We start from the raw sequence: 15,621 nt of genomic DNA, 5'->3' as shown, positions 1-15,621 counted from the left end.
CACTGGTATGCACTGCATTATCATAAACAACAGAAAATGTTTGATTAGGCCAGGGAATCAGCTTTGGGGGTGGGGGGTGGGGGGTTCTCTCTCTTTTGACCTGGAAAATATCCCCACATCCCCAGAGGATCACACTGTCCACTGTTACCCTCTTTTTCACTTTTTGAAGAATGAGCCCAGCTGTACATTGGAGTGACACCACAGTTTAAGGAATGATATAAAATCTGCTCTCTCATTTCTGGTTATAGAAGAAGTGAGGTGTGTTCACTAATATAAACTAAATAACAGGGGACATAAATCACATTTGAATGTTGCATTTGCATTCCATTTTTGTCTGATATAAATGTAGCTACTGTATGAACGCCAAATTAAATCTGTGCTTTAAAACCAAATAGAAGGTGACACCCACCTTTGTGATTATCCAGTGCTGATTATTAATTATTTAACTGAAACTTAAAAACAGTTTTGTGTTGCAAAATATCTTGGATGCTACATCAGCATGAAATCAGCCTTCTTTTAAGAAACCATTATTTTCTGTACCCAGCGCTCTGCTCAGTTTTTCTCTCCAGCCATTTTTAGTGACAAATAGTTTTTTATGATCTAGCAAGTGTCTGCTTGCAGCTGAACAAAGTGGAAGGTACACAGAAGGCACACAGTGTGTGTGTCTGTGTGTGTGTGTGGGGGGGGGTGCTGCTTAATAAAACATATCATCCTCTGATAATCATATTGAGTCACACCAATGAAATATTAAAATGAAATTTCCTTGTTTCTGTGTTCGTAATGCAGTTATTTAAAGAGCCATGGCGCTGCTTAAGGTAAAAAGTGCTTAGTAAATTATGTATTGTTGTTGTCTAGTAGATACCTTTTTTAAACTGTGAAATAACAGTTAGAGTTAGGGTTAGAGTGTGAGGATTTTAACTACACCTGGCCTTCCTTTATAGATAAAATTGACCATATTAATGTCATATCAAACATAGAAATTCATGGCAAAGTAGTTATCAATCGTGAACTTTACATGAAGAAGTTCTCCGCCCGACACTTGGTCCAGAGTTGTAGCTTTTATTTTGGTGGGCTGAGTTAGTGTAGGCTTGAGAGAGGAGCGAGATGCATGTGACCATTGAAATGTCTTGCTGTGCATTTGGCAAGTGAAGTTTAGCCATGATTGCTGTAGGATGTATTTTTATGGCGATGGCACTAATGAGAGTGTTGACAGTTGTTATAATTGGTGATTACTGAGGTCCTTCATGTGCATTTTCAATGCATCTAAGATAGAGATGCGCAATTTTGAACAAAGGCTTGTACGTTATTCATAAATTATTCAGAAAGCTGTAATTTTAATTCTGGTAGCCTGGAGAAAGCCTTTGCTGTTGGCAAAGGATGGCATTCATCCAAACTTTAATGGTGCCCAGTTGTTTTCTGAAACCATTCTGACTGCTCTCAGCAAGCGCCTGAATTTAGAAGATTTCTACAGTGATCTGGACACTTCACAGCCTTTTGTTTTCACCTGCAGCACAGCTATCTAGCCCTCTAGCCTGTACCGACTGTTGGGGCCTGGGCCCTTTCTATTCATAGTATTCTGTTACATCACCACATGTCCATCTTGTTATGAAAATAACAGGTGATTCTAATAAATTAAAAAGCAGCCACAGCCAATGAGCAGTAGCTGTGTATATGGTAAATCACCATATTGGTAGGAAGTGCATGTGACATCCTGGGAATACTATGAATAAGACTGATGCACAGCAAAATTGTCAGTGTCAACTTAACTCTGAGAGTGTAAAAAACACTAAATCCACACACACCAGAGAGAATCTAACACTTTTGAACAGCCGCTCTGGAGCCATATCAGCTGAATGAGCAGACAAACAACACTCCAATCAACACTTGTCAATTCAAAACAATTGTCACTGAAAATCAACCTTAGTAACACTGGAACATCTGCTGTGTGGTGACGATCCTCAGAACCTTAGAAAGCCCCTGCAGAGGAGAATATTTCTCAAAATGTCAACGTCCAGCTGGTGCATCTTAACATGAGATCATTCTCTACAGTGGCTTTAAAGCTTTAAATTATTGCATTCCTCTTTTAATTTGTAAGTCCTTTTAACTTTCTACTCCTGACTGAAATTTGGTCGAGGTGTGGTAAGTGCAGCCAGCTGGGCTAAATGCATCCCTCTTATCATGTTTTTCAGGATGAGAGGTCATGGTGGGGGCCTTGCTGCCGGGGTTACAAACAAACAAACAAGCAAATAAACAAACAAAAAATAAATAAATAACATTTCAAATATAGCCCCATTTCAAAACAACATGAACATTTTGCAGAATATGACATCAAAGCAGCTGCTTGAGGTGGTGGAAGGAAATCATATTTTTTTTTAAAACTCCAGTTTGGCTTTGATAAACATCGTAACACCAAAGCTGCCCTTGTCAGGGTTACTAATGTTTTTCTGAGGAATGCAGATTCCAGCGAACGCTCTGTGTTACCTGCATGACCTGATATGATAACAAGTGTTACTTTCAACACAGCTGATCATGTAATCATCTCTGTTGTTGCTCTATTTCTGATTTTATTCATGTTTCCTCTGCTTCACTGATGAAGTTTTGTGTGGTTTCCTTTATATATGTTTCCCCTCGGCCATAGTTTCCCCTTTCACTGTTGCAATGACAGTATACTGGTGTACAGTATCTCTCAGTTAAACCAAACAATCACAGTAAGTTGGCAACATTACTAGGGCTGGACCCGAATATTCGACTATTCGGATATTCGTTCGTTGGGTAGGTATTCGGTTTTCAATTTTGGGATTTGGATATTCGTTTTTTTAAATGTAATTTTATATGTAATCCGTAAGCCGGTTGCCATTGACGCTGCGAAGCAGTTTCTTTTTTTTTTTACTTGCATTCAAATGTCAGTCACATTTGCTCATCGCCATGGTAGCACAGAGAAAAAAGTACGACCTGAAATTCAAGCTGTCAGTTGTCAAATTTGCTGAACAAAACTCAGGAGAAGCAGCAGCAAGACATTTCTCCGTTGATCTTTTTTTAAAAATCTTTTTTCCAAGGTAGGCTACCGGTATTTTGATACGGGGCTCTCCCTCTCTCTCTCCCTCTCTCTCTCTCTCTGCGCTTTAGAATGTAACCGCTGTGAAACAATCAGAAAATAACGTTGTATTTCTCTGATTCACCGGCTTTCTCGCTACTACCGCTCCCTCTCTTCATTCACTTTCTAGCTCGCTCGACCATCTCTCTCTAGCTCGCTCAACCATCTCTCTCTCTCTCTCTCTCTCTCTCTCTCTCTCTCTCTCTCTCTATTAATTGAAGTTATATGTATGTTAGGTATGTTTTCAGCGCTGTGTTTTTGTGAGGAGGAACTGTGACTATGTGTGAACTTTGTCGGGTGAACTGTAACCCGTGTATGGAAAGCAGTTTGAAGGTACGTTACTCTTAAACCACCCCCCCACCCCCGCTGCGCCTGAAGCTTCGAATATTCGCTGTTGATTACTACCGAAGCTCCGAAGCCCAAAAAATGGTATTCAGGACAGCCCTAAACATTACATGTGAAGGTGAGGATGTCCCAAAATGTCCTTCAGTCACATTCAGACACACTGAGGTCCTTGCTGTTGGCCCTGAACACATCTCTAGACAAATTCAGTTGTCTCTTGATTCTTTAATCCCATACATCAAGTCTGCAGCTAAGAATGTAGGATTTCTCTTTAAACCTTGAGTGGCATACCAATAAGCTGGTTCAGACAGGTTTTTTTTTTTACCAAATTAGGACCATGGCAAAAATTTAGATTGGCTGTGTGTCGACTGCTGTAATGCAGTGTTGTCACGTCTCAATCAACAAGCCGTAGCACCACTTGGGATTATGCAAAATTCTGCTGTCAGGATATTGATGAAGACTAAATGCATGTCATAGGATCATATTATTTGTTAGTCTCTACATAGTATAGCACTGGTTGCCTGGTTGAGAACTGATTTTAAAGGGGCATTAAAGTCACCCTGAAATTAAAAATGACTTTTTTTTTTGCCTTTTTAGCTCATTCTTACTATCATACCATACACCTATTTGACAATTTATGCCACAAATTTTATTTAATTGGATTTTTATATCAACTCTTACCTCCTGAAAAAAAAGAAACTGCCTTTCTTTCCCTGACTGATCTCCCATTGGTTTACACTTCCCCGCGTTAGCCTATGTCCCGCACCAACATCCTGTTTCAACAGGAAATACATCACATTAAGGAAGGAAGATGCTCTCAAAATGTGGTTTCATTGTGACTTTAAGTATTCTATTACTTTTATCAACCTCTATCAACAACCAAGGAATTGCAACAACAGCGGCAGGTCTCTGGCACAGCTTACAGCGGTAACTGACTCAAAGTGTCTCAGAGTAAGAGTTAGCTAGCTAATTGGAGATGAAACGTTTAGTGAAGAGGTAACGTAATATATCACAATGCAGAATACTGTAATGATAACACTGCTTTGTCATGGAACGAAATGTCTTGAACACAGAAGTTGAATGGATAGAACAGTCTTTCTCATTCAAATCAATGGGATGGATGATCGGAGCGGCAGCCATTTTTATGTGAACCGCTGGACTAGCTTCTGTATGAACCAACTTACGACAAGACGCTGAGAGGAGGTTTTGCAGCAAGGACCAAAGCAGTGGAAAACTGGCATTGCAGCTGAAGTAAGTTGACACTCATGCCACCATGGTGTTGGTCCTTTACCAGTTGCTACTGTCTTTTTAAGCTAGGTCAAGTTTTGACATATGTGCACAGTTAGTAGAAGTGTTTATATACAGCTGAGTTAATCTGTTTTTGCCGATTATGCTAACTTTTCTTAGCATAGCCTTAGCATAGTCTTAGGTAGCCTAAGCTATGTTAGTTTGTAGCATTTAAGGGGCTATTTGATGATGCTTACCAGCTAGGTTTGCTAATATGCAGATTTTGCTGAGAAGAGCTAGTGAGAGAAGCATAATCTTTGATAATGCTACATTAACCTTGTCCCAAACAGCAGCTTTGACAGTTTACTAAGCAAACTACTTTACGTCACCATAGCAACTAACCCTTAAAATTCCATATAGTGGCCATTGTATGCTATACTCACCAAATGACCATGACAAACAGTGGAAGGACCGTTCTATCCATTCAAGTACTGTAGTCTTGAAACACTGGTCGCTCGCTCGTAGCACCATCCTCCATTGTTGAGCAGCTGATAATGTGAGTGGAAAAGGGAGGGAGGATTAAAACTTCAGTGGGTGGAAAGTACAGGCTGGAAAGTGAGTTTTGAAAGTCAGAAATCTCAGCACCTGGCAAAGTAATCGTTGAGTCCTTGGTATTGATCAACAACCATATCAAACCCTGCAGATAAATTATGGTCATTTTGTGCTACGGCACAAAATCTTGAAAAAGCTTATTTAGATGAGGTGGCTGGTGAATGGTGCTGCCTGTCTGATGGTCCTGTAGATTTATGACGGCACAGCCTGATGTCCTCTGTAGTCAACATTTGTGGATTAGTACATCATTGTTTTGACAGCTTAATTGGGCTTCTGTATGAATGCTCACCTTGGATTATGGCACAAAGGATTGCAACATCAAATCCTGTGTATTGGTAAAACAAAATATGCTGTGCCAGAGAGCTGTTGATGTTGCAATTCCTTGGTCGCCAAAAGAGGACGATAAATTACTTAACACCCCTCTAAACGACTTTATTACAGGCAGGCTTTTTCATTAATTGTCATTTGTACCATATTCTTTTTCTTTATATTTTTATTTAATCATCTTTAACCTTGTTTTTCTTCATGTGCCAATTTTCTCATTGTTTATCATATTGGCTTTTACTTATTGTTTTATTGTTTCTGAAATATTTTGCGTATGTTCAACTTCAGCTTCAACTTCAATTTCAACTTCAACTTTATTGTCCCCGAGGGGAAATTTGTCTTGCAGCCAGGTAAAACTTAGAACACACAGAGACATAGGCACACGGACTCAGGTACAAAAAAACATGATAAAATACATGAATACATGAATACATCAAGTGACAACAGGAAACCTAGAGTATGTTTAGCCATCGCTAAAACCATCCTCAGCCCCCAGTAGTTAAATGGGAAACTAATCATCAGCTGGGTTATCATAAGCATTTAACAGTTTGGTGGCCTGAGAAATAAAATAATTATTCAACCTGTTCGACCTGGCCTTTGGTAGTCTAAATCTCTGTCCGGAAAGTAGGAGCTCAAATTCTCCATACAGAGGATGAAGAGGACACTATAAAATATCTCGAGCCTTAGAAGTTGCTCTCTTACGGAAGATGTGAGACAGATCAGGCAGTTTAACACCAATGATCTTACTGGCCACTTTAACTATATGTTGCAGCCTGTTCTTGTCACCTGTTGAGAGATTACCAAACCAAGTAATAATAGAGAAGGTGATGACTGACTCTACCATGGAGCTGTAGAAGAGCGTCATGAGTTTAGTACACACACCAAACCAATTAAGCTTCCGGAGGAAGTGTAGTCCTCGCTGAGTTTTTTTACAAATTGCCCCTGTGTTGTCATTGAATTTCAGCTTGTATCAATTATAGTACTCAGGTATTTGTAACACTGAACCTGTTCAATGGTCTGACCCTTAATGACAGTCTGAATGGGCGTGTAGGGCTTTCTTCTAAAGTCTACACACATATCTTTAGTTTTGGTGACATTCAGTTTTAAAAAACAGTTATCACACCACTGAACAAAATCGTCAACCACTGGGCCAAGAGCAGAATCACTCCCCTGTAACAGACTCACTATGACCGAGTCATCTGCGAACTTCGGAATGTGTCTACCAGGATGGGAACTTCTGCAGTCATCTGTGTACAGTATGTATTTCAAAAGAGAAATACTAATATAAAAGGTTATGATCTGAAGTGCTGATCTTCTCTACTCTGTCATGGGCTTCCACCATTCACCATGACAGAATGGGCAACACCCAGGGCCAAAGGGTTTGAACGGGCTTCAGCTGGATTAGCATGAACACACTGACTTAGAAGTCACTGTTACTGCTCCGCTGAAATTAATGGATTGTTAATATGAAGGAATAGAAAGCACTCTCAAAGCAGAGTATTTCACAGGCTGACGCACACTGTGTATTAATGCTTTTATAACACTGTGAAAATGGTAATTACAATGCTATTTCTTTTCATCCCTTGGCATATTAATTGAAAAGGATATTTCATTCTGTGCCAGCACACATTTGGATTTATTGAAGAGAGCACCTGTTGTCATTGTTGCCTCGAAATTTGTTATGGCTGGGAAATTGTGTGGTTTGGGATACAAGACTTTACTTACCTAGTGGATTGTTTTGGAATTTGAGCTTATGTAACCAAAATATGGCCAGCTTAATATCTAATTACAATTACAGTATGAAGTGGATTTAAAGGGTATGTGTTTTTTTTTTCTTATATTAAAATCAAAGGAATTTTGTATTCTATCCACCAGGAGGAAGTGTAAAGGACAAGGCTTTAGTTCCTGTGACCAGGGAACGATCAGGTAAGAAAGAAGTGCTCAGAAAAGAAAGGAAATAAGAATTAAGGAGAGAGATAGAAGGGATTTTTAATCAGAGTGACGAGAGGAGAGAGGATAAGATTCAGTGGGGAAAAAGTGTCGTGAGGTACTTCTTGAAAAGATGAGTTTCCAGCCTACAGTGGAAGACAGGCGGTGGGTAGCTGTTCACAAATCTTCATTGTGCTTGCCTTACTTGCCAGCAAGTGCCTTAGTTGACTTGCAGTTTATAATTGCTGAATACATTAAGCCTAAATATGCTGCATAGAAGTTAGAGTTATATAAAAGCGATGAAACACAGACTCATGTCCCTGAAATGTGGCTGAGAGATGCACAACGTAATGTAATGTAACTATTAAGCTGTCCAGATCCTCCATATATTATGGAGAATTGATAATGAGTAGACTGTAATCTGAGAGTGAGTAGCATGTTCTCTGTTTGAAGTATGAACTTGTGAATTTCATGACTAGAAGGCACTCAGTAGAGCACAATCCTCCGACTTACAAAGCTGCAGCGTTCATAATGGTTTTATGTTTGTTTATCGATTGTTTTCTGGGTTTGATTTTCTGATGAAATAGCATGTGAATGCAACGCTGTTTAGCAGCTGACGTGGAAGTCGCAGATGGCGAACATTTCCACCAGAACATGAACGCAGGATAATAATTATGGGTAAAAAAAACCCTAAATCATTTAATGGTGGAAATCCCAGATTCAGATCACCTATCTGTGTACAAAATTTCAGCGTTAATTTTTGATATATCTTGCTAACAGACAGACAGACACAGGGGTGAAAACACAACCTCCTTCCACCTTTGTCAGCAGAAGTAAAACGTATATTTTGCTAGGGAAGTGATTCTGGTTGATGTATTGTACATCACTATACATCACTGTAGGCCTACATAGACTATACTGTATATAAAGTGTTACATGGGCATGGCGGCCCCAGAAATATTGCAGTGTGTGAGGTATGGACAAATCAAATTATTGTTAGAGATTATACAACTAATAATAGAATGTTAAAACAAAATCATTGATTTTGCTGACGATTCCAATTGACATGGATATGGTCACATATGTTTTTTTTTTTTTTTTACCTCAAAGTTTCATTAACCTTGATTTCCAAGACTTCATTAAACTGGCCAGTGAAAAAAGGGCATTTGTTTTGCAGTGTTTTTTTTAAATTTGCCCTCAAATGATGAAATTGGTTTTCTGATATCAGATATGATATCGATTTGTATTGCTTGAATCTTGACTGAAGAGATGCATGAAGAGAATATTGAGATTTGACTTGGGTTCTGCTGACTTGGGACTCGACTTTGACTTGACTTTGATGAGTTGAAAAGGTTTCTAAAGTCTTGACAAAAGATCTTGTGTTTGTGTAAATGACTTAAATTGAAAGTGATGAGATTTGTTCCACCAGATGACTGAATTTAAATTTATGTTTTCTAAATTTGTATGGAATCATTGAATTTATTGAAGTTGAACTCATGATGCTCTTACCAAGTTTTCATCCTAAGTCCTAAATATTTCGATTTCTTTAAGATATAAATTGATACTGGACTCTTGATTTGTTCTGACTTGACTTGGTGTTCTACATTTAGACTTAGGACTTGACTTGAGACTTGTGCCTCAAGACTTGAGACTGACTTGGGACTCGAGCAAAATGGTCGCACCTCTGTCTGCTATATTTGGGGATAGTTGGTTTAGTTGGAACCAGACCAGAGTTTGCTCCAGCTATAAGTGGAAATACAATATTATGTGACAAGCTGAAGCTGGAAGCATTGAGGAGGTGGGCAGCAGCAGCTTGGTCACTGATGTAAACCAGAAGGATCCTGAGGACACTGCATGTTATTGTCGCTCTCTCCGACGCCCATGCATCTGCAGCTACACTTTGTTGTCTGGCAAGAATGTAATGTGTGTATTTGTCGATGAACGCCATAGTGAGATCATTCAAGGTTTTGTCTCACAGCATGTGTCACAGCTAGTGGCAAATTTAGATACACAACATAACAAAAGAAATTAGATTACACCAGATCTTGCCTCAAGTGATTCGGTTTGAATTTCAGAGTGAGATGACGTGGTTTCTGACGAGTGAAAGACCACATATAACAGCTTCCTCAAGAGCTTGTCGAATGTGAACGGAAAAGAGAATCTTCACTGTTCCGATAAACTGACCGAGGATTGACCCCGAACCTCCTTTTACCGTATTCTCCTCGACTTTGAAGGATGACGTTGAAAGAGATGTATACTTGGTCAGATGTGCGTGAAAGCTGTAGTGAGTGGGAAAACTGCTGACATTTTCAAAAAAGGAGTATTAGAGATGGATTGAAATGACATCATACCTCAAGTAGTTATTGGGACATGATCAAAAAAACAGTCTGGTCAGCAAATGGTAGAGAAATGGTAGACAGATGGGTTGGATTTTCTTTTTTTTTCTTCTTTTTTTTCAGGGACAAAGCAGTGAGCTCTGCTTCAATTGTCAGTTCCAGTTCTCTTTAAAACCAACAGTCCTACAGATAGAGGATAACTTCTGTGTCTGCTGCTCATTTATACAATTGTACTTGGACTTTCTCATCAACCTGATCTTAAAAGCATTTTGAAATTCAAATTGTATGTACACCTACTGTATAAAAATGACTATGAGTGAAGAAAGCTGCAAGCACCTTCCATCTATGGTTTATAAATGCTTCCACACACGAATGAGTTGCAGTTCGCTGACCTGTAAATGTGCTTTTTTTCATAATTTATCAATATTTGTGTCACAGCTACTTCAAATGTGCATGTGGCAAGTCAAGAGTGTCAGAGTAGGAAACCTGTTCAAGGTTTCTAAATAGTGTTGATGTGGCTTTCTACTTAGACATATTTCTTGATTGCATATCCTTTTTATAAATGAGGCCCCTGCCCAGTTTTTATGCAAGCCACTACTCTCTGTGTTAGATTTGGTGTAGGTTGTCCATTTTTTGGACTGTTAATCGACCAATCAGAGCCTATATCCCCTCTGCTGGTCTCTCTTCAAGTGGCAGAAAAACAACTGAGCTTTTTCCTCTTCTGGTCTATTTATTCCAGACCCGCTTGCATCTGTGAAGCATGGAAATACAATATGTGTGTATCTATTCAGTTAAGAAGAAATATAAAATCAATATATTAAATGATCTCTTTATTTCAGTTTCCTGATTGAACCAATGAATGAATGATGACAAGCTGCGTTTTGTTCCTCTAGGTTAGATTGCTTTGTAGCCTAGTTTGTTATCTGTCTTGTCAGCTCTATGAATATATAAAGTCACCTTTTTTATTGTGCCAGGAGTTCAGTTTCCTGATTGAAGCCACTGACTGAAACGAAACAAACGTGAGGGGGGAGACCAATTAAAAGAAAGGAAACCTACATTGCGGTTGATGCATGGCTTGCCCATAACTGAGGTAAATAATAAAACAAATACAATATGGATGTCATGCAAGATTCAGCCCACCTGAGACTAAAATCATTTATAGGTCTATAAACAGGTTGCCTTGGGCCTCCTTGATTTTTCTTGTTTGGGTGATGTCGTCATCACCTTAGCCTAGATGCTGGGAATTATTGGAAATTTTGAATGTGCAACTGATATACTTGGGTTTGATACTTTAAGCTCTTATATTCAGCTATTCAGCTTCACAGACAAAACAGGTGGCGAGCTTGAAACTAACACTAAGCTAGTTTTCATTTGCTTAAAAACCAGCAGCCTCATTTTGGAAAAAGGCTCTTCATCTTGGATTCTATTGTGTGATTATTTAGAAATAATCTGATAAAAATAACAAAATTATAACTATGACCTACATGCTTTGGGTAATGAAAGAAGTTGGTTTTAGCTTTTGATACAGTATGCTGAAGGTATATTAAAATTGAGGGGAAAAAAACATTGCAAACATGTGGAGGTATATGATAGATATGACAGTTATCTTCATGACATGAAAGAAACTTTTTAAAAGTCAGGCTTGGATGAAATAGTTTTTGTAAATAGTTTTCCACTGTTAGTCTAATTAGGTAAGTGGGTGGTGTCTGCCACAATATAGGGCAATATAAAGAATACGTGTCAGAGTGTGAGTGTTAGACAATCTTACCAGTCACTGTTGGACTGGTAAACTCCGCCCTCCTGGTACTCAATGTGGGTTAAAAACAAAAGCTTAAAAATAATTATTTGCAAATACTTTCTGACGCAGGTCTGCCATCCACACCAGTCAGGATTGATGGGGGTGTAAAGGAGCTCTTCCATCACAACCCATCCACCTCATTAAAGTCATTTACTCTCTCAGCGCATTAGTAAGCTGAGCTTTAAGAGCTGTGGATAAAAGAGCAGATGAAGTGGGCAATCTAGACACACTCGTACTCACTCTATAAAGATTTTGCAGTCATTCATGTGTGCCTCATTTCGGTATCACCCCAACAGCAGAAGTTGAAAAAGAAGAGGAAGCTCCGGGCTGTGTAATTAGAGTGAGTGTTTATTAATTAGGTCTGTGTGCTTAGAGTAGTGAGGGCTATTCACTGGGATAATACAGCTGACCTTTGCTGTCTTGAAACTTAGCCACACAGCTATTTCCCCCATTTCCTTTTGTGTAAGGAGAAACACGGGGAACCAGTCTGGATTTATTGGTGGTCTGAGGATTCTAATGACCTGCCTCTGCTAGACAGTAAAGCAAATTACACTAAAATGAATTTGTATTATCTTTACAATAGGCGGTGTTTTGTTTTGTATTTTCCCATTGGTCAAGTGCATTTCAAAACAGGTTTCTTTTATAGCTCGGCTAGAAGTGATGCCAGAAGAATTCGAAAAACACAAAAATACTTCTTTGTTTCCACAAGCCGTGTGTGAATGGGAGGCTGCAAAATGAAGATGCCATGTAAAAAAAATGGCGCTTTGATCCAATCCCAGTCTGTGTACTTCATAGCGGAGCTTTGACCATCTTTCATCTCCTCCGTAGCTGCAGACACTAGCAGTTCTTGGCTATTATGGCAGCATCTGCAGAATCCGCCATGGGTCTCCAAATCCTGGCGACAGGCCCTATTGTCGGCTTCCCAGCAAGACACACACCGGACCTGGAGGAGGTACTCAAACTTGCAAAAAAAGATGGATTGCAGGGCTAAAATAGAGTCGTGCACCTGTCATCTAACATTTTCCAGCATGGACACTCTTGGATCCTGTGACCGCACCAAATGTCACATGAAGGGGGATGCTGTGATCACTAAGCCGCTTTAAGCAATAGGTCACTGTCAAAACCCAAAGAGAGAACCGCAGAAGTTCTTCGGAATTAGTTAGGGACTTCATACGCGTCATGGAGTCATGTCTCTCAAGATTTGGACCAAGTTTTTAAAAGGTGGAGAACAGACACAGCATATGTTTGGTCCAATATTGGGGTATCAATCTGTTCTGTAGCAATATCTCTACAGAAAAGCCAATTGATTTACAAATTTGAGTTAGCTTTGATCGAGTGAATTGGGTGCATTTCATGTCTCATTTTATACTTATGAGTTAAATAATCTATCAAATAAAATAAATTAAAATGAAATCTGGAAATTTGGTTTTGGGCGGCCAAATACAGCAAGACTCCTATAAACCCCTAAGGTCAAAGTCTGAGAAAAACCTCTTCTTACATCTTACATCAAAGACGTCTAATTACACTCTAAACAGCTTGATCTCACTTTTACAGCATATACCAGATAACACACTGCAAATTATGTGATGAATATTTTCACTTTGGGAAGAACTTCAGTTTTACTAATTCCACAAATGGCTAGTGCTGGCCTTCCTGTTGTTTGCAAAATATACTTAATATTCATAGAGCATAAGGACTGTTCAGTCTTTGTTTAGTGCAACCTTTTCCTCTATTGATTAGAAACATACTGACTCATTTCTTTCCCACAAATAACCATTTATTCTTCACACATTTACTGAAAATTACAGTTTATTGAAAGGACACAGAAAGGTCAAATAACACGGATAAATGTAGCTAGGAGTAACTACTCAGTGCATGGCACATTCTCAGGGAGACGACCCATTGTGAGTCTTTGGCTCTTTGCCTCTGGAGTGTTAAAGGCAGAAAGAGCACAGAAATATTAAATGTTGAACAGTTGGCCAGCCAACTTGAGCCTCTATATTTCAAAATGTGGAAGAGTAAATTAACCTTGCTACAATGAGTGACAAACAATATTCTAAGTTAGGTATTAATAGTATATATTTTTTTCGTTGTCAATTGGTGTACTTATCACAGGATACAGTGTCAGACCTCACCAGTGCAAAGGGATTTTTCTAGAAAGATCACACATTTAGAAAGCAGTGTCCTCACTCAGAAAAAACTCAATTAAGTAAACAACAAATGAACAATCATGAAACAAGTTACCAGTGCCATTGCTACCTTTAAAAGAATTCTAGAATGCATGCCATTTTACTATGGAGGTTTTCAGATGAGTTTGAAACTTCTTGTCGAGAAATTTGTTGACAATTCCAGTGTCTCAGCTTTTGCAAACAATGTTGATATGTGTATGTGTAACTGTGTGTGTGTTTGTGTGAAAGCGTGTGTGTGTGTGTGTGAGTGTGTGTGTGAGTGTGTGCGCATGTGTGTGTTGGCGCACGTGTGTTTTTTTGTGTGAGTGCGCGAGTGTGTGCTCTTAGAAAGATCCTCCAGGCAACGCAGGGGTTCTGCATTTTGGTTGATACGCCGTCCGCTCAGTTGGATTTGTGTGGCTTTGTCTTTTTGCTGCCGCCTCCCTCTGCTTCCTCGCTGTCGTCTGAGAGCTTTGTGTTGAGTTTTCCAATCTGCGCTTGGCTCCTTTGCTGTTAAGTTCAGAAGACAAGGATTCATAATGAGCAAGACTGACACAATAATATTCCACAGTAGACATCTGGTGTTCTGTTCTGTTCTGGGGAAAAAAAAAAAAAAACTACACTTAAATATCATTGGGATGCTAATTAAGTGGAACAACTCGCATGGGTTTTCTCCCTTTCAAAATAATGTTGATGATTAGCCATTCATTGCCATTACTACTGGGCGTAATAATCAGGCAGTTTATGATATAGCACATATGGCCATGCTAGTTAGAGGGCAACAGTGGTCTATTTCCAGTTCAGTGGCACCTTCAAACACAATGCAATTCAAGAGGCAGATTTGAGGAAAATATATTTAAAACCTTTTTCCTGTCACCCTGCTATTTTCGCAAATAGCCTTCTAACATTTTCAAGACCGCTTAAGAAAGAAAAAGATTGGGCTCCCATATAGTATTATATTAATGGAAGGCAGTTTTCTTTGGTATTTTAAATAATTTCAGTTATATTTGGCATTGACATGTTTAAGCACTGCACACAGGCACTAGAAACCAATTCCCCAACGTGAAGCAAAGCATCTGTTTTGTCACATTGGTGGATGCCTTAAGGCTTGCTGGCTGCTTGCAAATTATTGAGTTCCACATCACACTGCCTGGCACTGGGTTTTAGTTCTATCACCTGGCTTAAAGCAAAACAAACAAAAAAGAAACAGCGTGCACCTCCACATTTATCCCATCACTTTCAGTCGGGCGTAAAATACATGAGAGAGGCGTGAAAAGGAGTCTGTGAATCTGTCTGAGAAACTGTATTTGACCTTATACAATAATTTGCCAATCATGTAATTATAAACCACAGAGCTTTAGTTCAAGGTGTTAAAGCTTGCTACTGTACATTATTTGACTAATGTATGTGATTCAGTGAGTGATGCTCGGTAATGAGTGACTAACTCATCACAGACTCTGCAGGCAAACGTGATCTCTCCAATAACACACTCTTGTGGCTTCTTGCCAACCTGAATTGCCGCCCACTACGAGGTGGTTTAGGATTTTACTGTTTTGTGTATGTTATTTATCACTAGCAAAACCTCCCTTTAGGACCTCCAGACGTTTTAATGCCAACATGGAGTTTCAGAGAAACTGGCAGCAGCCTCCTGTTCACATTTTGTAAGCAGCAGTGCTACAGTATGTCAGCAGAGAACCAAACAAGTTGCTTTAAAACAAATGCATATCCTAACAGCCAATAGCTATTTCATATTTTCACTATTAAATATAGTTTTGATTTACATGTTGCCAC

General features: G+C 39.2%; 1 protein-coding gene across 1 annotated transcript in view; it reads right to left on the bottom strand.

The window, feature by feature from the left end:
- Positions 1 to 14,232: 14,232 nt before the first annotated feature.
- The window catches only part of luzp2 (leucine zipper protein 2), a 143,650-nt gene continuing 142,261 nt past the window's right edge, over positions 14,233 to 15,621 (bottom strand). Inside the window, exon 13 of the mRNA XM_071519104.1 lies at positions 14,233 to 14,340. Within this exon, the coding sequence (XP_071375205.1) occupies positions 14,233 to 14,340 (108 nt within the window). The remainder of the gene's footprint in view (positions 14,341 to 15,621) is intronic.

Source organism: Centroberyx affinis, unplaced genomic scaffold (genome assembly GCF_046629955.1).
Source record: "Centroberyx affinis isolate AG114_WGS23_722 - 3 ecotype Tasmania unplaced genomic scaffold, CSIRO-AGI_Caff_v1 ptg000657l_1, whole genome shotgun sequence".
Classification (NCBI taxonomy): Eukaryota; Metazoa; Chordata; class Actinopteri; order Beryciformes; family Berycidae; genus Centroberyx; species Centroberyx affinis.
This window is presented reverse-complemented; position numbering and strand designations above follow the sequence as displayed.